Source organism: Carassius auratus, chromosome 9, assembly GCF_003368295.1.
Source record: "Carassius auratus strain Wakin chromosome 9, ASM336829v1, whole genome shotgun sequence".
Lineage (NCBI taxonomy): Eukaryota > Metazoa > Chordata > Actinopteri > Cypriniformes > Cyprinidae > Carassius > Carassius auratus.
In genome coordinates this window covers 30,710,317-30,733,752 of record NC_039251.1, presented here as the reverse complement: position 1 = coordinate 30,733,752, position 23,436 = coordinate 30,710,317, and the positions used below count along the sequence as shown (strand labels likewise).

Sequence of the window (23,436 nt, the reverse complement as noted above, 5' to 3'; positions counted from 1 at the left end):
TGACATAATTCGCTATTCACTTGTTTGAGGCCCAGGAAGATGTGTCTAAAAGAAGTGTGGAAGCAAGGTGAGCAATTATGAAAATGATCATCTGTGTAACTTCTTAACTGCGTGGAAAGTTACTGATAAATGTGCACAAGCTAAAGCAGGTTTTACAAGTATACTAACTTGAGCCGGTTTATTTATAAGACACGTGAATAGACAAGGCAGTGATTAAGAAACATAAAAAAAAACTCGATCAATTCCTCTCTTGTGAGGCCTGCTGGGTAACAAGGCAGGATATTCAAACATTTTTTCTTTGTATCCTTTATTCACATTGTTTCATTTACCACCTCACTTGTAATGATGTTAAAATGTCATCTGCTAACTCGACTATGACTAAAGGAACACAGTTTCCTCCAGAATCCTCTACCTCATGATATGATGTCCTTGACAGCGACAGCAAGGACGGCGCTCCCTTCATTTCAGCACTCTGTAATATTATGAGAATAATCTTCACAAAGCTACTTGCTCAGAAAAGGTTTGAATGCACGTGAAATATGAACATGTGGTGAAAGGAAAACATTTTGGTCTATGGAAGATGTACTTTGTGTAAATCATCTGAGTCAAATGTGAAACCAGATACATTTTAGAGCCTCTTTGACCATTGGGTGAAATAATTGTATAACTCTGGATGGGGCTTTAAGATTTTCAACAGTTTATTTATATTTTACCTACCTAATATTAGTATAAATAATTTTTTTGGTGTTGTTGATAGATTGAAGTGATATGAGGTAATCACCAGCAATTTGAATGGTCTTATAAATGCTAGATTCATTTTAATGTGCTGATCTCGGGCCTTTGGAAACAGGCCCTAGTTTTGAGGAGCATGGAAACAGAAGAGGGTCAAACAGCTTCATCTAGTGGCGGCTTCGTGAGATTTTCTTTCACGGTTCATAGTTGAAATCATAACAGCTTGGGTTTAGCCATTCGGGAAAGTTATTTCTGCGGAATTAAGGATGTAGTTTAGGTATAGCCTTTGTCAATGAAGATGAATATCAGAAAGTGAATGTTGATTTTTTTTTTTTTTTTTGCGTTTGTGGTTATCATTAAAACGTAGGCCCATAGCATATTGCTTGCTTGGAAAACACAAACCGAGATAAATGAGTCAAAATGTGTTTTAATAAATTTCAATTTTAAGGATGTTATAAAGGCTATTTATATCAGCTTTGCACCCTTATGATAGGTTATAATATATTAAACTTACAGGCCTATATTCTGTATGCCACACATACAGTAGCACATATAATGTATTTAATTGAACAGTTTATGAACTTTGGCTGGTAAAAAAAAAAATAAATAAATAAATATATATATATATATATATATATATATATATATATATATATATATATATATATATATATAGTCTTCATATTTGCAGTGCAAAGTAAATGTAATTTCATCACATGGGCACTAGATGGGGGTAAATAGATATAAAAGCCTCTCCGATGACCAGCAGGTTCATCATGAGCTAAATTGTTCCTGTTGACTACATAAAGTACGATTTGCCTTTCAGTAACCAAGCGCATATTCACTGTAGTTCAGTAAAAGCTGTTTGTGTTCTTTACACAAAACCCTCCAGTCATGTCAGACAAAGGCCAAGACGTCGATTTAACCAGAGCCAAACAAAACACGGGAGTCTGGCTGGTGAAGGTCGGTGGTTTATCAGTCAGCTTTGGTGCTGAACCTTTGAACAAACTCTGGAGAGTTAAACTATGGCGCTAAACTATCTCTGTACAGTTGATGTGAATGATGGAGGGAGTTTCAACGGCGCGTTGTTTGTATTGTGATATCTCTTTTTTTCGTTTCAATTATTATTATTATTATTATTAAGTGCTTCAACAGTACCCAAGTTAATTGGAAATCTGCAATGTATCCCATGATCTGTTGTTGTTAAAACCTTCCCCATTACCGAGCTTAGTAGCTAGTATAAGATGTAAACTGCAAGATTAAAAGGAAACATGCACATGCAGCAGTTAAAGTTCATGCAATTCAGTCAAAAAAAGAAACATAAAAAAAAAATTTGAAAGCTAATTGTAAAAACATTGATGAAAAAAAAGAAACTTGGCTAAGACTAGTAAGTAACTAGCTAGCAACAACCCAGAAAACCATAGAAACATTCTAAGAACCACCTTAGCAACTGCACACCACTGCCATGGCAACCTCACACAATATGTATCATCACATTTATACTCCTATTTGCTTCAGAAAATGTAAACATACAGTTGAGTTATTGAAATTCAACTCTGACAAATATGAGAATATGTACTTTTTTTTTTAGGAAGCCAATAAGTAAATGTAATCTTATTCACTTCTTTTTAGGTCCCCAAATATCTTTCTCAGCAGTGGGCAAAAGCATCTGGCCGAGGAGAAGTAGGCAAGCTTAAAATTGGGAAGTATGATCTAATTTGAAAGCTCATTCAAAATCGACATCTAGGCTGTGTATGAAATCTTTCCACTCATGCTTTTTAATCTCTCTTCTAGAGCTCAAGGGAAGACGGCGGTAAGTTTTATTGATGTTTTTAAAGACATGCACTATTTGCTCCTCATCTTTTATTAAGATGTCAGTGCTGATTAGCATAATTACTATGATCTGACCCTGGGCTGTGGAGAGGGAACGTGTGATGTACTGTTGCTTGTGTAGAGGCTGATTGATGGTTTCCTCAGGTGTCTTTCAGTCTGAACGAGGAGCTGACCGTGGTGCATTGCTCTGGGGAGAAGGTTTCGTCCGTGCGCTCCCCGAGAGAGCATCCCTTCACCATACAGACGGTGGGCGGCCAGAGCCTCGCTGTCTTCACAGAGACCTCAGGTGAGTGTAACCCTGCTCTCTGACACTGGGAACAGCAACAGGTTTGAGGAACGGTGTCAACATGAACAGCAGTAACTGTGCCTGCTTGGCTCATCAACAATTAATCATTCCATCTAGTGTTGGTCCCAAAAGCTAAAAACTGCTTTGTTAAAGGGGTCATATGATGCTTTTTTTAAAGATAATTATTTTGTGTATTTGGTTTAACAGAATATGTTGACATGCTTTAATGTCCCTCCTTCTGACAAGCGCAGTCTCTGATTGGCCAACAGACCCAGTGCATTGTGATTGGCCGAACACCGCAAGCACTCGTCAGAAATGTAATGCCCCTTTTCATAATCACGAGCTTCATCTTTCAAAATAGATGTAAAGACAGTTAATAATGTCTGTGTCTTGTGACAGAGTCCTCTTTCTTTCTCTCTCTCTCTCTCTCTCTCTCTCTCTCTCTCGCTCTCTCACACACACACACACAACATGCAAAACTCTGCATTTGAACATTCAATAGGCTGCATTTACACTGCAGGTCTTGATGCCCAAATCTGATTTTCTGACTATATCCGATTTTTTTGATGACCTGCTTACATCGTCTTTTAAAAGTGTCCGAATCCGATTTTTGCATTTACACTATACACTGCTGAAACTACCAAACGTAGACGTTCTGACCCGGAAGACGAAGTGAAACCGCACGAAATACAATGGATGCAGATGTAAATAAAATTATACAGTGTTTTGCTTTCCACAAGATTTTGAAAAGTCAACAAAAAAAAATCAGCAAAACATTGGTCTCGTACGGCGGAGAAAAAAAGGAGAGCCCTTTATTTCTGTAACAACCCTGCATTTTTTCATGCACTGTCTCTTCGCCCCAAAGACTTAAAAGACATGAAACCTCGGCATTGCTCCACTGTGTGTATCCTTCATCCTCCATCGCGTCTATAATAAGTCATGTGATGTGATCTCAGTTGGTGGTGTCCATCTGAGTTGACGTCGCTTTTTTTTAATGACGTACGACTCCCATTTACTGGGGAATATCCGATTTGTCTGCTTACATGGCACACGCAAATGCACGTATCCGATTCATATCAGATTTATTACCAAATATGAATGAGGCCTGAATCCGATCTGAGAACATCGGAATCCATGTGTTTTTTTCTCCTGCTTACACGTTCACCGGTCATATCCGATCTGTGCCACATGAGAGAAGATTTGGGTCACTTGAACCATGCAGTGTTAATGGGGCCATAGTAAATTCTTAAACTAATAACAAAACATACTTACAGTAGCTGATACAGAAGTGGCAGATTTGTGTTTTATTATCCTTTATTATGTTTTTTTTCTTTTTTTTTTGTTCTGTTGCTGTCCTTCTGTTGCACTGCGGAGCTTCTGTCTTGAAAACAAATCCCTCGTATGTGTTATCATACTTGGCAATAAAGCTCATTCTGATTCTGAGATTGTCGTAGCAAAGTCAGAATGACCTCCTCTCCTAGTTTCACGAAACGATCGTCCATTAAATGCATTGCTGTTCTGTTGTAAGTAATCTTAAAGACTCCTAAATGCATCTACTTTCTGAAGGTTAAATAAAGTGATTTTGCTTTCTCCTATAAACACACAGCATCTCCCTGACATGACTGCTTCAATACTACTTCAATAATAACTGTGGTTACTGAAACCCTGGCTTCTTTCTTTGCGTGAACATTATGGCAGCATTATGCAAATATTTTCACATCGAGCTTGTAAGACTCCAAAGAGAAAGGAAAAATTGAAAGCGCATCATATGACCCCTTTAATGGATCATTTTAAAATATTTGTATTTTATAAAACACAGATTTCAGGAATTGTGGACCTGGGGTTATTGTATATACTTGTGTTGTACTGTCTTCTTGTTCTCTAGGTATTGATGCCAGCACCAGAATTAGGAAGGTTACATTGTAAATGTTATAGATTATGGATTACAGGTGACCCTATTTATAACGGTTAATTGGAAGTGTAACTATTTCAATTACTTTATTAAAGTAATGTAACTGATTACATTTAATTACATTTTGATTACTTTTTTTTGCATTTTTGCTTTTATTTTGATAAGTCAGTTGAGTAATGACAGGAAGTGACATGGGAGAGCAAGAGGGGGCTCAGGACGCACCTGTAGTGGTGCTGTATGGCCACAAGGCTATCGGCACTGCCACTTTTCTAAATGTCTAATGTTAATCATTTTAAAACGTTTAAAGCAGGCAGTGTTAACCTTACAGTAGCACTCAACATTGATCATTTTTTAGACTTTCAAAATCCCAAATCCCTTGAATTAAGATAATATGATTTAATTTTAAAGTCCAGCTTCCACAAAATCAGACTTTAGCTCCGCTTTTCCATTCTGAGTTTAAACACAGATTTAAAATCATAAGATATAGTTGAATTGCTAAGATACTGTTTTTGACATCAAAACCGGAAAAACTGGCTTCTAACAATGCTTTGGAGCAAACTGTTAATCTTAAAGCATTTACACATGCCCAAATAGAAAATAAAATGGTTATCAAATAAGCATGTGTCCTGAGCTCCTGAAACATTGTTTCCTAATAGTTTAGAGCAGCTGATGAAATTTGAGTTGAATGATTTCTGAAAGATCATGTGACACTGAAGACTGGAGTAATGATGCATCACAAGAATAATTACATTTTAAAACGCATTATAAATGGATTAATATTTATTGATCAATTGTACAGTTTTGTTTTATTATTATTTAGCTGGTACTTTATCATGCCGTGCAGCATTTTGTTTATTTGCTGTCATCAAAGGGTCGTTCTCTTCACCATTGCAAATGAAAGATTTTTAATACAGATTGAAGATTCAACTGTACAGTGCAGTTTATATTCGCAGCATAATAATTGCAGCCTTACTGGAAATCGCACAAGGCTAAGTGTGGAATTGCAATCATTGTGTTGTGCGCTTTTGTTCACTTATGAATTTTTTTTTCCCGTTGTCTGCTTAGCACTCACAAGCCCCAGGTATTGATTAAGTGGTTGCTAAGCAACAGGTTGGCCACAGAAGTTGGCCATGAATAGAGCCTCTACTTGTTTCACTAAAAAGCTTTTTCTGGGGGTGGAAGGGTAACAGTGTCCTTTTCTCAGTAAGTTATGAATTGAAATGGTTCAGGGTATGAAAAGCTCTCTATTGGCTAATCCAAAGCATAAACACTCTTCTTTGGTATTAGTTTCTTTTTTAGTGTTGGAAGAGGACATAGAGGGCTGTTTGAGGGATGGAGGTCACGCATCATTGTGCAGGCAGGGAGCAGAAAGACCAGGGCTTTGAATTCTCTGTCATAAAAGCCAAAAGAAAACCTCTGCAATGAGGGAGTGTGTCCTTAGTGATTGCTTTGAACTGCACATCTGTGTTTTAAGGACCTGGTGACCCTAGGTGTAATGCATGTGATTCAGAACCGGACACATGTGTCCTTGGCTTCATGATTGCACACACTCGGGTGTAGGTTATCACATTATCATTTCGAGAGAAAATTTTTGCGTGTTCTTATGTGAGTGATCAGTGTGTCAGTGAACAGCAGCAGCGTATGGACCAGGTGCCGGCAGCTGTGGAGGAGCTGCTGAGACTTTGATGAGCTGTCAGGGGCGAACACTTTTTTTCTTACTTGTTAAGTTCTTCACAACGATAGGTTGAGGAGGCAGCTTGACTTGATTGACATGGCCGCTTAAAGCCTGTTGCCAGGTTAAAGTCAGACTTGGGCACTTATAACTCTTGTGAAAGGCACATTCTTTACGCACATTTCCATCAGCGACTTGAAATAGAGATGCCACGATTCTGCTCACATTAGAGTCATGTGACTGTGGTAATCAAGGCTGGATGTTGGGGGCTTAGAAGGTCGTTCTTTGCAGGAATGTAAATGTGCTGTAAGCATGTTTAGTGCATTCAGATGTGTGACGGATGTTTTATTTTAAAGGGGTCATGACATGAGAAATAAAATTTTGCCTTGATATTTTGGCATATGAGAGGTCTTTGTTCCATTAAAACATCCTGGAATTTTCATAGCTTCCCCATTATAAAAAATTAAGCATTTATTTCATTAAGGTCAAAAAACAGTTTGTTGTGGATCTGAGGTGCAAGGTGACGTCACCTGGGCACAGACATTTGCATAAACACCGCCTCCAGAGCAAGAAATTGACAAATGGTCAACTCCCACTGTTGTTCAGCCGCTTAAAGTCCTCGTGAACCGGAAGTTTACGACCGATTTTACTTCCGTATTTTGACGTACTTCCGTGAGAAACGGAATATTGAATGAGGAAAGCAGAGGGCGTGGTTTGTTTGTTTTTCCCTCCATGTGCTATCAAGGGGAACGGGGACAGTTGGAGGGGTGTGCTTCGGCTCATGTCTTCGGTCAGTCTGACGTCATCACAGAAGGTCCGTCGTGTTAGAGGGGAGGAGCATTCTCAGATTTGTATTAAAGATAACTAAGGCAAACAAATTTTTTGTGTGTGTGTATTGACTTGCACGGATGAATTGTTCAATACAAAAAAAAAAAGCAATGTGTGCTAACAAATATAGTCACATGCAAAATATATATTTCATGTGTACTTTAATGGCTGATGCTTGATCACGCTACAGTGTTGCGTTGTGTTAAAAGCAAATATGAACTACCATCACTGCCACTACACTGGATACCGTATACAGAAGTGCATTCTCTTTCTGACAGAGTCTTAAAGCTTGAGTCTGTCGTCAGCAGAGGAAAAGAACATTCACTTTGACGTGTTTGGTTTAAATGGCTTGTTCAGAAGGTTCTCAGCATAACGAGCAAATGGATAGTTTATTGTTAATGGCACCCCGGATTAATCAGGGGATTTATCAGAGCATTTTGTTTTGTAAACGAGGCACAGTGTCATGGAGAGTTCACAAAAGAAACGATTGTTGAAAGATGAAGAGGAACCGATCATGTTGTCAAAAAGCATTCAATAGCGAGGGGGCGTTGCTACTGTTTCTATGCAATGACATTAGCCAATCATTTGAATAATGATCATTTTACCACATTTATTTGTCCAGAATGTTTGGTTTGGTTTAATAAATGCTTGCTGAATATCAGAAGTTAGTATGAAAATATATGCAGGCTTTGTTTCTTGTATTTTTCTTCTTCCAACTGATTATGAAACTTTGATTTGTTGCATTAGTGCTCTTCTGTTACAGATGGCCTTGACTGTTGCCCATTTTATGTAGTTCTAACATGGCGGTGTGCCCCTGTTCATACTTACACTTTTTGAAAAGTACATTAGCAGGAATTTTATTCTTCGTTCTCACTCCGGTTTTCTCTCCTTGCGGCTGAGAAATTAGTCTCTTAAGGGCATACGAGTCCTTGAAGTCACATATTTGCCTGACCATTCATTTTGATCAAATTGAGAGGGAGCCATTAGTCATGAAGAGCACATGAAGAGAATCTTTGGCTTCCTTTTTTTTTTTTTTTTGTTATGTAGGAGTCTCATTTTCCTGGCAACATTTGGATGTGAGACTAATCCATGAATATTTCAGCTGTTAATGGATTTCTTCCATGTGAAATAAATGCTCCTGCTTCCCAGCACCCTCCCGCAGGTCTCCAGTCCCCTGCTGGCCGCGGTTTAGAAACACATCAGCCGTTGACAACGGCTAATAAGCCCTGCCGTGTCTCATCAAATATGAATGACTGATATCTGCAATTAAAAAGAGCCCTGTTTTGATGTCCGCACGACAGACTGTGGAGATGGAAGGCGTTTCATTTGTTCCCCATGTCAGAAATGTGCTTTAGACTCATTTTAGTGGGAGATTGCACGAGAGTGCATGACAGATTTGATGGAAACAGATGGATATTAGTGTGTGGAGATGTCGGCTAATCCAAAGTGAGTGTAACCATATGTCTGCCATTGCCTTTCTTTGAAACGGCTGACTTAGACTGCAACCGTCGAGCAGAGCTGTTTTTCTTTAAGAATAACTTTGCGCTCTGAATGTTTTGTTGCAAAATTCACATCTATTTTGAACTTGATATTTGCCCACAGTAGATTGACAAGAAGTTGAAGGGTGAAGTTGACTAGATTTTGTTGGTTTGTTACTGAGCTAAGTGAGCAAGCCTAGTTTTCTGGTGATACATCAGATGTTTATGAATCAGTGGACACATGCTAGAATATCTGTGGTGGATGTATTTATGCCACATGCTCTAAAAATGATCAAACCCATACGAATTTGGATCAATGCTGGAGGAAATTTAATTTTAGGTCACATTTTGCTGCATAATATTGCGAACTTACAATTTAGGACAGAGTATCTCTCTTACAAGCCGACTCCACAGCAAATAAGAAAAAAATAAAAGTAGCTATATTAATACAAGCCACCGTACATTCCACAGTTCACAGACAAAACCATATGCAGTGATTGTCAGTGTATATCATCACCGAAGATGATCCACAGTCTCATTGATGAACATTTCAACAGTGTTCTGAATAAATGATGTGGCTTTATTGTGCAAAACATTCACAGACTCCAAATTACTACCTGTTGTTTACTACATGTTCACATTACCACAAATCACAAAACTTGCTCACAAATGTAATGATCACTGCACTTAGGCTTTAGATTCCACAGTACTCTGCAAATCAGATTCATTATCATCACCATCTACACTACAAACTGTTGCTCTTCAAACAGAAGACGATTACAAACACGCACCAAACATAACCCCACAGCACAGTACACATCATCTCTCTCTCTCTCTCTCGTTTCTCAAGGCTGTCTGTCGGAGTGTGTCACATAGAAGCGGTTAGCGTGGAGTACTCCAGAACAGGTTTTCGGTTGAGGACGCTGGTGTTTGTTGATGCAGGATGGTTTTACAGCAGGTCATGTGGTGACAGTTCTGCTCGGGTCACTTGACAAAATGCAGAGCCTCGCACTGAACCACTGATCCACGGCTGCTGTCTAGGCTGGTGAGCAGGCGATAGCCTCCTTTGAGAGCGAGCATCACCGCCTCCAGCTTCAGACACTCCAGTGTACACAAAAACGTGCTGTCCTGCTTCAGCACAAGCCGAGAGCCCTGCTCCGACTTGATGAAATGCCGGAACTGGATGATGTTGGACGACACCTCGAACTCTTCCGGAAAGCCGTCCAAGCGGCTCTTGGAGATCTGCACCAGGCGGTTCTTCACCTTCTCGATGAAGGTGCTGTCGCTGCAGTAGACCCTCAGACCCTGCGAGCGCTCGTGGCTGTCTGTCACCTCCAGGAAGGCGGGCTCGTGCTGCGTGGCCTGCTGCTGCTCCCAGTCCTGCAGGGCTTGGGCCAGCTCGCTCAGCCGGTAGAAGTCGGCCTCGCGTCGGAGCAGCTCGGCTTCCTTGAAGTCGTCGGGCAGCACCAGCTCGCCCATTCGCAAGAAGTTCAAAATGTGCCGGAAGATCGGCCCATCGCGGTCGATGAAGGTGTTGCCCATGGAGTCCACATGCACCACGGGCTTCTTCCCGGTCACCATCTCTTCCAGCAGAGAGCCGGGATGCTTGGCCAGGGTATGGCGCTGCGCGGCATACAGGTAGCCCCCCACGTTGATGGTGATGGTGCCGGAGGAAGGTTTCTTGAAGCTCTTGCTGGGCTGCAGCAAGTCCGGATTGATCTGTCTCAGTTCACTCTCCATCCTTCTGAGATTCCATTCCATGCCGTGCCTCACACCCAGCCTGGCGGAGCGTGTGGGGAGCGCGCGCGTGAGCGGGCGGGTGGACAAACAGGAGCGCAGCTGAGTGGTGCTGGCATGAAGCGCGGGAGCAGTGTGCACTGCCAACAGTGTCTGAGCCTTTCACAGCCACGCAAACGCACACATATATGCATGCGCGCAGGCACTCACAGTGGGAGGAGGGGTGTTAAGGGTGGGCTCTACTGCGTCAGTGGTGTGGGCTTGGAGGGAGCGAGCGTTTTGCTAGCTGCCCTTCGATCTAGAAGCTGCATATAATCACCTTTCCACTTCAGCGCCTCTCTTGCTCGGCAATTAGCGTCGCTGCCCTCTGATGAAAGGACTCCTCGGTTGGGTGGCGGCACGTGAACTCACCGAGAGGTCCCAATCACAGGGATCCCACATAATGAACTCCCTCCAATGAGAGCCAGATGTTAATGCTTTGGCGTCTATCATGTTAAGTTGTTGCTTTGGAAAGCTGTCTGTGTGATGTGCCGACAACTGGCGGCTTTATCGCCAAACGAGAGCCGTATCGAGTAGTGTAGGTGTAGTTATGTAAATTATTTGTTAGTATTCATATCAAAAGGGATGAATACATTAAAGCCTTCTCCTTTTCTTTGAGAGGCTTTGAGGTACTCGCCATGACCCAGATATCGGGGGAGCCTTTGATAAGTAAGCCTACGTCTTCACTTGAAGTCGTGGGGACTGAGCCCATAATTGGCACCAAGCCGTCTTTAAGGGTGTTGTACATGCAACCAAGACATGCGGTGATGTTTCATAATATAAACCACCCAGGGACCAGAACTCTGAATCGATATTCTTAATATAATCCTAGTTAAACTTGGGCTGTCGGTATTCAAGAGCCTGAGTCGTAGTCTTTCACAAAGAAGACATGCCCTTAAACAGCAGCAGAATCGCTGTGACATTTTTCTCAGTGATGTCACTAACAGATGACAGCCTGTCCGTCATTCTCGAAAAACAGCGCCTCTGTGGGAGCCCCAGGACAGAGGAGATGGACCCTTCTGAGACAATTATTGTTACATGTACATTGTTAGCAGCTGAGACGGGGTGGAGGCTAATCCACTGTCTGTGTGCTGGGGATGATTTGGCTTTACATATTCAACAGATGGATTAAATTGGATATTTTCACATATACTTATCACTTTTTCACAGTAGAAATATTTAAAAAATTCACATCATTTACATTTTGGAAGCAAATTTAGCAAATTTTCTTGCTTCTGTTATACATACCATGCTGGTATTTTGATTTATTAAATCACTTGAGTTTTACTTGCTGTGGATGAGTTTTGAACAATGGCACAGTCTGTGGGTTGTTACTAGATCTATGGATTAGTTAATGTCACACAAGCCTTTTTTTTGTGTGAAAAACAGTACAAGATTATATTAAATTATTTACAGCAAGACAGCAGATGAAAAAAAAAACGACATAAAAAATTAATGGAAATAACCATTACTCACAAGTTGATTGATTTGTATTAAGAATTGCAAAACATTTTGTATTACAGTTTTTCTGAAATGTTATGTTTGAATCTGCAAATGAGGCTTTATCTAATTAAATATTTGATAATTGGATTATATTTGAGGACCGAAATCTGAATGTTGGGTAAAGAGAGGGGATAAAAATTGCTTAATTTTGTTGACCTTTTAGTCAAAGGTGTTTGAAAATGTTGCTTATTTATTTTACAAAGGGGCTTTCAGTGTTTCTCTTTATCGCTCCACAAAATACTGTCAACAGCCAGAAAACTATATATATATATATATATATATATATATATATATGAAAAAACTGATTATAAACCTGATTATACAGTAGATAGGAATAAAACTAAAATTTGGTGCTACTGAAGTGGAGCTTTTAAAGAAATGATTTGTTCTATTTGTAATCTACAGATGCAAATAGATAGATAGAAAGTGTAATAAAATACACATTTAAATGTGTATTTTGGATGTTTTCTCTCCACTAGTCTGAGAAGATATGCTTTCAATAATCAGCAGAATAAGTCTCACAATTGTAAAACATCGTTTTTTGCCTGTATTGTCTTGGATTTGTGATGTCAAACGGTACGTCTGTGCAACACTGTGCCACTTTCCTCATGCCTTTTTTTTAACCTTGCCGCCCATGCACATAGCCATCTGATTACCGATGCAGTGACAGTTTATTATGGTCATATATGACTGATTATAGTTCTTATAGGCGATTGCTCAGTCATGGTTTAATCATCGTGTGATTACTGGGTTTATTCATATGCATTTGAATGGCAAACAGGGTTTAACTATGCCAGAGAAAATTGTGGGTGGCTGACCTGCTTTTTCTCATCTATCTTTTGTTTTAATTAGTGCACTTGTTTGTTCAATTTGAAGAGGCCCAAATTGATTTTAGTCCATCAGTGGCAGATGCTCAAGCAGACAAATGTGGAACAGAGCACATGGATGGGAGATATTAGTTTAACTGTGCAGAATAATGTAAGGCTTGACAAATGCAGAAACAATGAACCGAGACAAAGTGGAGCAAATGCTGTGCTTTGTGGCCAGATTCATAATCAGTTATGCATATTCATACAACTAAAATGGCCAAAAAAACTATTTGGACAATTAGGTTATGCATTACAAAACAGAATAGCAAACCGGATGGCAATTATTTTAAAAGATGATAGCTCAAACACACTTTTTCATTAAAATACCACATGGTATATGGATTTTTTTTTTTTTTGCATATTTTTAGCTTTAGTTTGAAAACAATATATATAATACTGTTCAAACTGAAGCTAAAATATTGCGTGAAACTGGTTTTCAAATGGTCGCATGTTCAAAATATGATATGATAAACTATCCTGAGGTTACTTTGTCATAAAGTATGTCCACTACTTAGCGAACTGTATTTTTTTTGCACCCTTGAAGGAAAACGCAGAACAGAGACGTGACTTGATTCACCGAAAGAAAGTGAGCAAATGAATCTCTTCAGCAATGGATGAATGACTAATTTCATCGTTTATAATCTAGTCCTCCCGAGTTGTTGTTTGATATGTTGTTACCTTGGAATTGAACCACTGTGAAAATTTAATTTAATTTAAAAAAATCTGTCTTTGTTTTCTTAGCAGCTGAATTTCCTTAAGTATGAATTTAGCTTTTATGTAGTTGTCATGGAAACATTCTGATTCCGAATAAAGCGGCAGGTACCTATGGCTGTTCAAATGGCCACATATGAGCGAGTAATGCCCTGCACCCATAAGAGCACTTGCTTCAAATCATCTAACCCTCACAGAAAGAATGTGCACTTCTGAATGATATTAGCCCTGAGAATCACCGCAAGACCAGCTGAGAAGCTTTTAGAACTAATGCAATGCATTCATGCATTTTTAAATGCAACTAAGTGTCTAAATGCACTTGGGGCTGCCGAACATGCTATTGTTTGTGAAACTGGCAGTACATTTTCTATATTTGCGTAGTGTTTGCAGACAATAAATTACCAAGTGCACAGTATTTGTATTTCAAAACAAATGTGGAAATGAAGCCGGCAGAGTAAGAGCGGAGAGAAATTGTGCCACAGACGTGATTTAAAAAGCCTCTGAGGCATATGATTAAGAGTCTTATTATTATTTTACTGTTCTATCTCGTCCCAGAAATATCTCTGTCTACTCCCTCAGAGTCCTTTTTAAAAAGATTAGGCGACAACTGTTGTGCTCTGGCAAATTTCACAAATTTCAGTGCTGAAAGGAACGAGAGGTTGATACTCTGCCAGCTAATGAAAAATCTTAATTGAAAAGCATAAATTAAATGCAGCGGTCTCGTAAAATTCAGTGTGCAATACTAGACGCTCTTGGAGATGATCAAAATCAGCAGGCGCCGAGGTGAGTGAGCGCTGAGTTTAAGAGACCTCGAGGCGCTGAAACGGTTTGTTTCTCTGCCGATGAAGAGACTGTGGGGATTGAAGCTCTGCCTGCAGGTGGGTGTGTGTGTGAGTGTGTGTGAGTGTGTGGAGGTAGAGAGGCTGTGTCCTGCTGAGGGCCGGGGATGTTATTGCTCTCGTCTCTGAGGAAGTCAAACTGGTGGGATCTTGTGAGGAGGCGGAAGGCCGACCCCCGTAACCTCGCTATCATCTCAGCATCGGATCTGCTGCCCACCATCGGTTTGAGCAACTCGTGCCACCCCCAAACACAGTCCTACTCCATTCAGAGCCAGCATTAATGCATCTCCGGCTGATTTAAATCTGAATCCTGTGTGGAAATACTTATGTAACGTTACCGGCCTCGTAAGATGCGCGAGTCACGTGACTCTCGGGGAGGGACTGTGCAGAGGAGATGCGAACCTGGAGGTCTCGGTTTGCCCTGACCCCTCTTCATAGCCTCCGGGTAATTGCGCGGAAAATGGATGCTTTGTTGAAGTTGTGAAACACAAGTGGGCGTTTTTATGGAGTTACTCCAACAAGTGCTCAACCACTCATCTGGCAATAATTGCCAATAACTGTACGCATTAGTGATGCTGTGATGGATTTTGTGACTGAAATATTTCTGCCCTTTTAAAAGGCCTCTGAGACAACAACCACAAGGTATTACAGGCACCGCGGTACAATTAATACAATCAATAGAAGCAAGCTAAACCATTAGGCCGACTTCGCGGCGCGCCATCGAACGAGAGCAGCGCAGCACAATGGCGTTCTGCAGGAGCGAGGCTCATTGGGGTTTGATTAAAATCATCACTCGTGGCTGGCAGACCATACAAAAGTCAAACACTTCAGAATAGTGCCATAAAAACCACCTGGTTGAATCACAGTGTTTCAATTGTCACCTTGTAAGAGGGGTTTCGTGCCAACGCTTTATTAGAGTGCTTGCTGTTGAAGTATGTTAACGTTTTAGTACAATGCGAAGCCATTAGTTGCTTGCAAAACTCAGATATTTTTAATTAGGTTTGCTTCTACTTTGTGTGAGTGTGTAATGCATGAGACATGGTGTTTGAACATGGCTGTGCAATGTTAAATGAATAGTTCACCTAAAATGTACATTTGCTGAAAATGTACTCCAAGATGTAGATGAGTTGGTTTATTCTCCAGATAAGGTTTCATCACTGGCTCGCCAATGGATGCTCTTTAGTGAATGGGTGCCGTCAGAATGAGAGTCCAAACAGCTGATAAACATCATGATCATCAAGTAAAACACATTAATCCAGAATATCAATTAATGTCACGTGAAGCCAAAAGCTGTGTATTTTAATGAGCAAATCCATCAAGACGTTTTAATTTTAAGTGGGTTCTGTTTGTACATAATCCATGATAATGCTTATTCCATCGAAAAATTCCCTCCTCTGGTTTCCTCTCACATCAAAATCCACAGGTATATTTGTTTGAAACTATTCGGAACTGTTTTGATCTGTGCATATTTCGATCCTGATTCAGACAAGACTGTTTTTATTGGAGAAAGCAATATTATGGATAGAGGACTCGTATTTTAGCCGGAAGCAACTGTTTAAAGTTAAAAATCTGATTATGGATTTATTACAAACCGACAGCTTTTTGCTTCTCAAGATGTTATCTGATGAACTGGAGTGGTGTGGATTATTGTGATGTTTTTATCAGCTGTTTGGACTCTTCTTCTAATGGCACCCATTCGCTGCAGAGCATCCATTGGTGGCAAGTGATATAATGCTTCATTTCTCCAAATCTGTTTTGATGAAGAAACAAATCCATCTACATCTTGGATTGCCTGAAGGTGAGTACATTTAAGGTTCAATTTTTAATTTAAGGTTAAACTATTGCTTTAAAAAGGGAATAATTCACCAATGAATGAACGACTATAACTCACCTGGTGTGTAAATAATGACCACTCAATATTTGGGTGAACTGTCCCATCTCAGAAATGTATAGTAGAATGTCTTTTGTTTTTAAGACAAGCTGGCTCTTGAAGGCATGGTTGTGCAGCGAGCCGAGTGTAGACCTGCAGTCACTGAGAGCTACATGAAACTAAAGAAGTAAGTCGAAGCTTGATCACAATTCTCCAATCAAAGGCATTAGATCTGACCTTCAAGAGATCGGTTTTATTCACAGGCTCCAGATCGAAGAATCCACCAAACCTCTTCGTTTATCCCAGAAGCTTGAGAAAGCTGTCACAACAAATTACAAACCTGTGTCCAACCACAGCCATAATGTAAGTTTGTGTGTGTGTGTGTGTGTGTGTGTGTGTGTGTGTGAGAGAGAGAGGAATATAATAATGTGAGCAAATGAATGAATGCTCTGGTTTGCTTATGCTTCTGTTCAGGTGGAGTATGAGAAGAAAAAGAAAGAGGAAGGCAAACGTGCAAGAGCTGACAAACAGAAGGTTCTGGAAATGCTCTTCTCTGCCTTTGAGAAACACCAGTACTATAACATCAGAGACCTGGTGGACATCACAAAGCAACCGGTGGTAAGTTGTCCAGCTCAAGGCAGTTGAACGTGAAAACACTGTGCCATTATATTTATAGAGCTTGTGCATCCCCTCATGAAAAAAGTACACTTTTAAAAAGAGTACTCTGGTATAAAGACCAGTTCTCACTATTAACTGGTTGCTTATTAGCGTGCACATTATTGATATGTTGGCTGTTTATTAGTGCTTATAAAGCATATATTTCTCATGACCATATTCTAGATCCCTAATCCTAAACTTAAAGGGGTCATATGATGCTGCTAAAACGAATATTATTTTGTGTATTTGGTGTAATGTTTATGCAGTTTAAGGTTCAAAATACACATTATTTTCCACACACTGTACATTATTGTTTCTTCTCTATGCTCCGCCTTCTGAAACACATCGATTTTTACAAAGCTCTTTGTTCTGAAAAGCGAGGTGTGCTCTGATTGGCCAGCTATCCAGTGCGTTGTGATTGGCCGGTTGCCTTGGACGCTTGTGATGGAAATGTTACTGCAATGAAAATGTTCTGTACACATCTGAATATTTGGGTTGAACTGTTCAGGAATAGTGTTGGAAATGCAACTTAACCACTGATTTCTAGTTGTGTCCTCTTTTGGATAGGGTTGGGTACCGAAACCCTGTACCAATATGGCACCGGTACCCATGGAACCGGTATGCACCGAACCGAAACAGAGAACAGATTTCGGTGCCTCTTAAATGCCTGAGCGATCGGTTGAAATATTTGTCCTGGTTCTCCAAAATGTACACACGAAGCATGGGCGTCGCTAGGCTTTTTTAGCAGGGCTTCATAAACTGTACTCAAATTTGCGATTGCCACAGTCAGTCCCCTTAAATTTCATATGAAACCGGTCTCCTCTGCGTCTTTCAGCATGCTCTTCAATCTGCAGACCGCGGCAGAGCAGCGTGAGCTCAAACAGAGCCAGAGGACACAAGGTGTCTGTTTATCGATATTGTTAGAATATCTGTATCTGTGCAGTTCTTTGTCATAAACACAGTTTACAAAAGGTCACGAAGGAGCAGTCGGTTTCTCATCTACTGTAAAGTTTTCTCTCCGTTCACTGCTCATCACACCACAGCTGTTTCCTCCAGTGACAATCGAGCCCTTAACACATATGTACACATATTTTAATAATACTTATTTAAATATACTTAATCCAATTTTACGCACTTTATACGTACACTACTGTGCAAAAGTCTTAGGGGGCTTTCACACTGGCAGGCAGTTTAGTGCGGGACGGCGCACGGTTCGCATGAAAAATTGCTAATGTGAACGCTGTCATCGGACCCTGGTGCGCCTTGGGGTACCGAACCCGTGACTACCTGAGCCCCTTTCACACTGCCATTCCGGCAAATACAGGGGTAAAGTGTTCCTGCAATTGGTTCCTTGTTCGCTAGATTTGGCACTTTCACACTGCCAGTGATGACCCGGTATATGTGCGTGCTTTCACACACAACGCTTGAAGATCCCGTAACGACACATGACATCAGCGCGTGACATGTAATGCACATATGTTTTCGTCGCAAATGTTGATCTTCCTTCAAAACAGCCGGTAAAAGAGTCGTGCGATAACCTGCTTCATCACTTTGATACGGAATTAGATCTGGCTTTTGTTCACATAGCGCTCGTCCCGGGTCGAACCTCCCAATGTTACTAGGTCCCCGACCCGGGTTCAATTCGGTAATCAATTCCGGGACGTGTTTGCTTTCACACAGAAGGCGACCCGGCAATGTTCCGGAAATATTGCGGGTCCGACGTGCAGTGTGAAAGGGGCTCTGGAGAAGGTGGTCTGAGCTCGGTTGCTACCGAACTGTGGTGCGGGTTAGTGTGAATGTGCAAGCAACATGGACTCGGGTGCGCACTTGTTCAGGAAGTAAAGTATCCTGCGCATGCGTAACACTGTCGATATCATTGTTTCCTCAACACACGAGAGAGCCGAGGTTGATTCCACACACTCCTAAAAGTCAAAAATTAAATTAATAAAAATTAAATCATACAAATTGTATTATTATACTGTGCATAATAGCACCAAAATATCCAAAAAAATTACAGCTATGCTCAGTCGCGTTTTGTTCCCCAGGCGTTTTCCATGTGCGTTTGCGATGACGTAAGGTGACTGCAAACGCACCTGGGTTTGACAAAACTATTGTGTGTGAAAGCAGACCAACGCTGCGGGCGGCGCAGGGAACAATCACACTCGGACCGCAGCAAACGAGCCCAGTGTAAAAACCCTCTTAGTCTTAGGCAGTCGTTGTCAGAATGCTTGTGCATTCAACAATCTCATTAGATTATTATTTAAATTAATGGCAAAATGAATGTTTGGAAATGTAAACTGATATTTCCTACTGACACACTACAGCAAAAGATATAAATAACCCTTTTTGGGGTGAAAATACTAATGTGCCTAAGACTGTACTTTACAAACGACATTGTTGCTACTCTATAAAGAATGAGCATACAGTCATACACAGAACTGATTAAAGACAGTGAGTGACAGACAGCACTCATTTAACTAAATAAATGAGTGTATTTTGTACCGCAGGTTTTGTATTAAAGCTGCGGTAGGGAACTTTTGACGCTCTAGCGGTTAATAAACAGAACTGCTTGCGTCTAGCGGAAGAACATCGTAGCCGGAACTACTTCTCTCTGTTTATGTCTATGAAGAATCACAAAGGTACTGGGTTACTTCGCCGCGGTACCCCCGAAGCAATCTAAAATAGTCAGAATATAAACACTTATTATAGGAGCACCCTAGTGATTCAGGCTAAAAACAGTTTGGAAAATGTATTCATGGTGTACTCTCTTATTATATACATGTTGTATACTTGGAACACAAAAAAAAGTTGCGGACCGCAGCTCTGATTGGTTGTTTCTCTTACCGCTACCGGTACACGGTAAAAAAAACATGTTTTTAGCTTGTCCTGAATCACTAGGGTACACCTATAATAAGTGTTTATATTCGGACTATTTCAGATTGCTTCGGGGGTACCGCGGCGGAGTAACCCGGTACCTTTGTGATTAAACTAGGCGTTTTAGGAGGGCGTGGACGAATCGAAGTTTTATAAAGAATATTTATAGAATCTTTGGTCTTTGCAACTTCTCTATTCATGAACACTCCAAAGAGAAAGGAAAAATTTAAATTGCATCATATGACCTCTTTAACAGCTACCTCCTAAAATTAGGAGTTTGAAGTCATGGTTAATGGTTTGTTAATGGCTAGAACTTCAAATAAAGTGTGAATGTTATTTGTAAATAAATGAATGTGTAATATAGTTTGTTTAAAGGGGGGGGGGGTGAAATGCTCGTTTTCACTCAATATCCTGTTAATCTTGAGTACCTATAGAGTAGTACTGTATCCTTCATATCTCCAAAAAGTATTTAGTTTTATTATATTCATAAGAGAAAGATAGTCTGTACCAATTTTTCCCGGAAAAACACGACCGGCTGGAGGCGTGACATGTGGGCGGAGCTAAAGAATCACGAGCGCCAGTAGGCTTTGCGTTGAGAGCGAAGCTGTGACAATACCGTGAGGACAAAACCAACCAAAACAAACCATGGCTAACAGTCAGATTCAGCGTATATTTATGATCCAGAAAGAGCTGCATCAGCAACGACGTCTCTGTGTGGTATGTACTGAAACTGTATATATTTGCTTAGCGTTTTGGAAAATGACTAAGTTCCACTTTATGTCGTCTTTTTTTTATTTTATTTTATTTATTTTTTAAGCTGTACATGTGGAAAGTGCAGTTTGATGACAACATTGCATGTTGTTTACTTGATGTGCTTACGCGCCGATAGCTAAGTTAACAACACAGAGATATTTGAAGCAGTTTTACTCACCGCATGCGGTTCCAACACACGATCGTGACCCTTTTTCGTTGGGATTGCATCATCCTTAAGAAATAAACGATGTGCAAATCCGGCGTCAAACTGGGCCTTGTTTGTAAAACAAGCATTTTAGAAATGCAGGGAACAAACACAAACACTTGCACAACTCCGTTGATGCTCTGTAAAAATAAACTCCATCCACTGGTCCCTTAATGCTGTTTTTTTTTGGTAATCTGTGCAGGGTTGTCTTGCCCTGGCAACCAAAAACACACTCCTTTTGTGACATTTCATGACGCTCTCTGATCAGTGAATGTCTCTGCTCTGTTATACGGGAGCGCGCGCTCTTCCGGCAGACGCGCCCTTAAGACACATATGAGGAAATTCCGCTCCATCTAACGTCACACAGAGCCATGCTCGAAAAAAACTTTCCGAAACTTGTGACAAACCGGAAGGTGTATTTTTGGAACAGAAATACTCCTTCAAACGTACAACTTAATTTTTGAAGCTTTGTCCATGTTTAGCATGGGAATCCAACTCTTTAACAGTGTAAAAAACTCAGTATGCATGAAATAGCATTTCACCCCCCCTTTAAATTAGCTATAGCCAAAAAAAAAAACACTGGTTCAAAATGATACATTTTGCTTTTATGCCAAAAATCATTAGGATATTAAGCAAAGATCATGTTCCATGAAGATCTTTAGTAAATTTCCTACCGTAAATATATCAAAACTTATTTTTTGGATTAGTAATATGCATTAAGAAATAACTTTAAAGGCGATTTTCAAATAGTTGTATCTTGGCCAAATATTATCCGATCCTAACAAACCATCAATTAGTGGAAAGCTTATTTATTAATCTTTTAGATGATGTATGAATCTCAATTTTGAAAAATGGACACTTAAGACTGGTTTTGTTGTCCAGGGTCACATATGGTCTATTGCCATGCAATTATGTTAAACTAGAATGTATTTGAAACATTGCCATGTATGTAAATATGTATTTAACAACACATTTGAATGATGAGGTTGCAATTTGGAAAAAGAAAAACCTTCAAGTGCACTTTTTCGCAAGGGTTCATCATGTTTGCTCGGTTAATGGCAATTTTGATTAAATCTGTTTTTTTATTTTTTATAGAAGTTATACAAGAGATAAATTAAACTGTGTTACAAGAAATCACAAATATTCTGCATGTTATTGGTGTTGATTGTATTATCATGGTTAAGTGAGCTCTTGATGATCCTATGAATAATTGCCACTTGATTGCTGCCTCGGTCTCCCTGAAGGATTGGAGAAATATAAATGTGATTGAAGTTGCATGAGTCATAACTGAAAAGAAGATAAAAAGAACGGAGAACGATAATTGTTACTTCCCACGGTGGTCTTGCCATTTAGTGGATAGATTACACTAAGCGAGGCTAAATAAAGTATTTAGCACTTTTCAGAAAGTTGTTAAGAGTTGGATGATGTATGATCCATATCTGCTCTTCCTCTAGATCTACCTGAAGGAGATTCTTCGGGAGATCGGGGTGTATAATTCCCGAGGGCCTCATAAGAGCACCTGGGAGCTGAAGCCGGAGTATCGCCACTATGAGGAAGGACAGGAGGATGAGGAGGAAAAAATGGAGTAATTCGGTTTACATAAGCCTGGCTTGGTTTTGCTTTCACATAACTGTTGTTTGTTTTTGTGCCAGATTTGTTTTGGACCTCGTTCACTCCCAGGTGGAACGAATGTCAGTATAAAAGAAATCAACTTTTTTTTTCTTGGGTTACATAACGAAGCATTTTTCTAAAAGCATTATGAAATGAATACTGTAATTTGCATATGACTCTTACAGTCTTCCGAGTTAAGAGCTCTTGTGTTTATGGCTACAGAAGCACATTAATAACATTAATGAAAACGCAGTCAGCCTTTGGACTTTCCATTAGTTTAATAGTTTCATAACTCTCGTCAGTAACAGTTAGTGCATATAAACACATCGGTCCTGCTGGGCAGAAATAATCACATGCAAGAGGAAATTGCTCAAGATCACATGTGGGTCACACTAAATCAAAACTACATTTGCATTGCAAGATGAGGCATATTTTAGGACCAACAAGGATTTCTGGATTGTTCACTACATTGTTTACTCTTCATCCAAGTTTGTTTTTCAGTTTAAATTAGCATGAAGGCAACACAATAAATACCTGCATAATGTATAAACATTTTTATTTGTAGAAATTTGTATAAATACTGGTGGTGGATGAGGAGATAGTACTGACAATGTAAAGCACTTTGAGTGACTAGAAAAGTTATGGAGATTTGATTAATTATTGTTATAATCATTATTATTTAGGGGTTGTTGTGGTGATATAAGAAACTTAATTTGTTAAGAACAAAATATGATTTTTGTTCTGGATGGGCGCCGGGCACCATATCTGCTGCGATGTTTCCTCTGCAGTTATGAATATTTGTTTTTCACCACGCCAATACATAATATTAAGTTAAAAAAAATAAAATTATTAAATGCATTTATAACTGTTCAAGAGCACATTTTAAATTGAATTTATTCCTGTGATGAAATGCTGAATTTTCAGCATCATTACTCCAGTCTTCACGGTCACGTGATCCTTCAGAAATCATGTTAATACGCTGATCTGCCGAAGAAATATTTATTATTATCAGAGTTAAAAACTGGTT

General features: G+C 39.9%; 2 protein-coding genes across 4 annotated transcripts; one reads left to right on the top strand and one right to left on the bottom strand.

The window, feature by feature from the left end:
• Positions 1–23,266, top strand: gtf2f2b (general transcription factor IIF, polypeptide 2b). 3 transcript variants are annotated; one of them, XM_026272488.1, is made up of 8 exons: positions 1,512–1,695; positions 2,365–2,438; positions 2,527–2,545; positions 2,710–2,851; positions 16,415–16,496; positions 16,573–16,672; positions 16,784–16,927; positions 22,253–23,266. In XM_026272488.1, the coding sequence occupies exons 1-8, from the start codon at positions 1,627–1,629 to the stop codon at positions 22,385–22,387; spliced, it is 765 nt and encodes a 254-aa protein (XP_026128273.1). In that variant the 5' UTR covers positions 1,512–1,626; the 3' UTR covers positions 22,388–23,266. The 3 variants fall into 3 exon arrangements, with proteins under 3 accessions (XP_026128275.1, XP_026128273.1, XP_026128274.1); XM_026272489.1 differs by lacking the exon at positions 1,512–1,695 and adding an exon at positions 2,212–2,266; XM_026272490.1 differs by lacking the exon at positions 1,512–1,695 and adding an exon at positions 1–67 and having other exon boundaries at positions 2,365–2,545.
• Positions 9,049–10,865, bottom strand: kctd4 (potassium channel tetramerization domain containing 4). Its single transcript, XM_026272487.1, has one exon. It carries the CDS (start codon positions 10,500–10,502, stop codon positions 9,726–9,728), a length of 777 nt encoding a protein of 258 aa, XP_026128272.1. The 5' UTR covers positions 10,503–10,865; the 3' UTR covers positions 9,049–9,725.
• Positions 23,267–23,436: the final 170 nt, after the last annotated feature.

Coding starts and splice junctions, on each gene's coding strand:
- kctd4 (XM_026272487.1), bottom strand. CDS start 10,502: ATGGAATGGAATCTCAGAAGGATGGAGAGTGAACTGAGACAGATCAAT.
- gtf2f2b (XM_026272488.1), top strand. CDS start 1,627: ATGTCAGACAAAGGCCAAGACGTCGATTTAACCAGAGCCAAACAAAAC. Junction 2,852..16,414: donor TGTCTTCACAGAGACCTCAG/GTGAGTGTAACC, acceptor TTTGTTTTTAAG/ACAAGCTGGCTCTTGAAGGC. Junction 16,497..16,572: donor AGCTACATGAAACTAAAGAA/GTAAGTCGAAGC, acceptor TTTTATTCACAG/GCTCCAGATCGAAGAATCCA.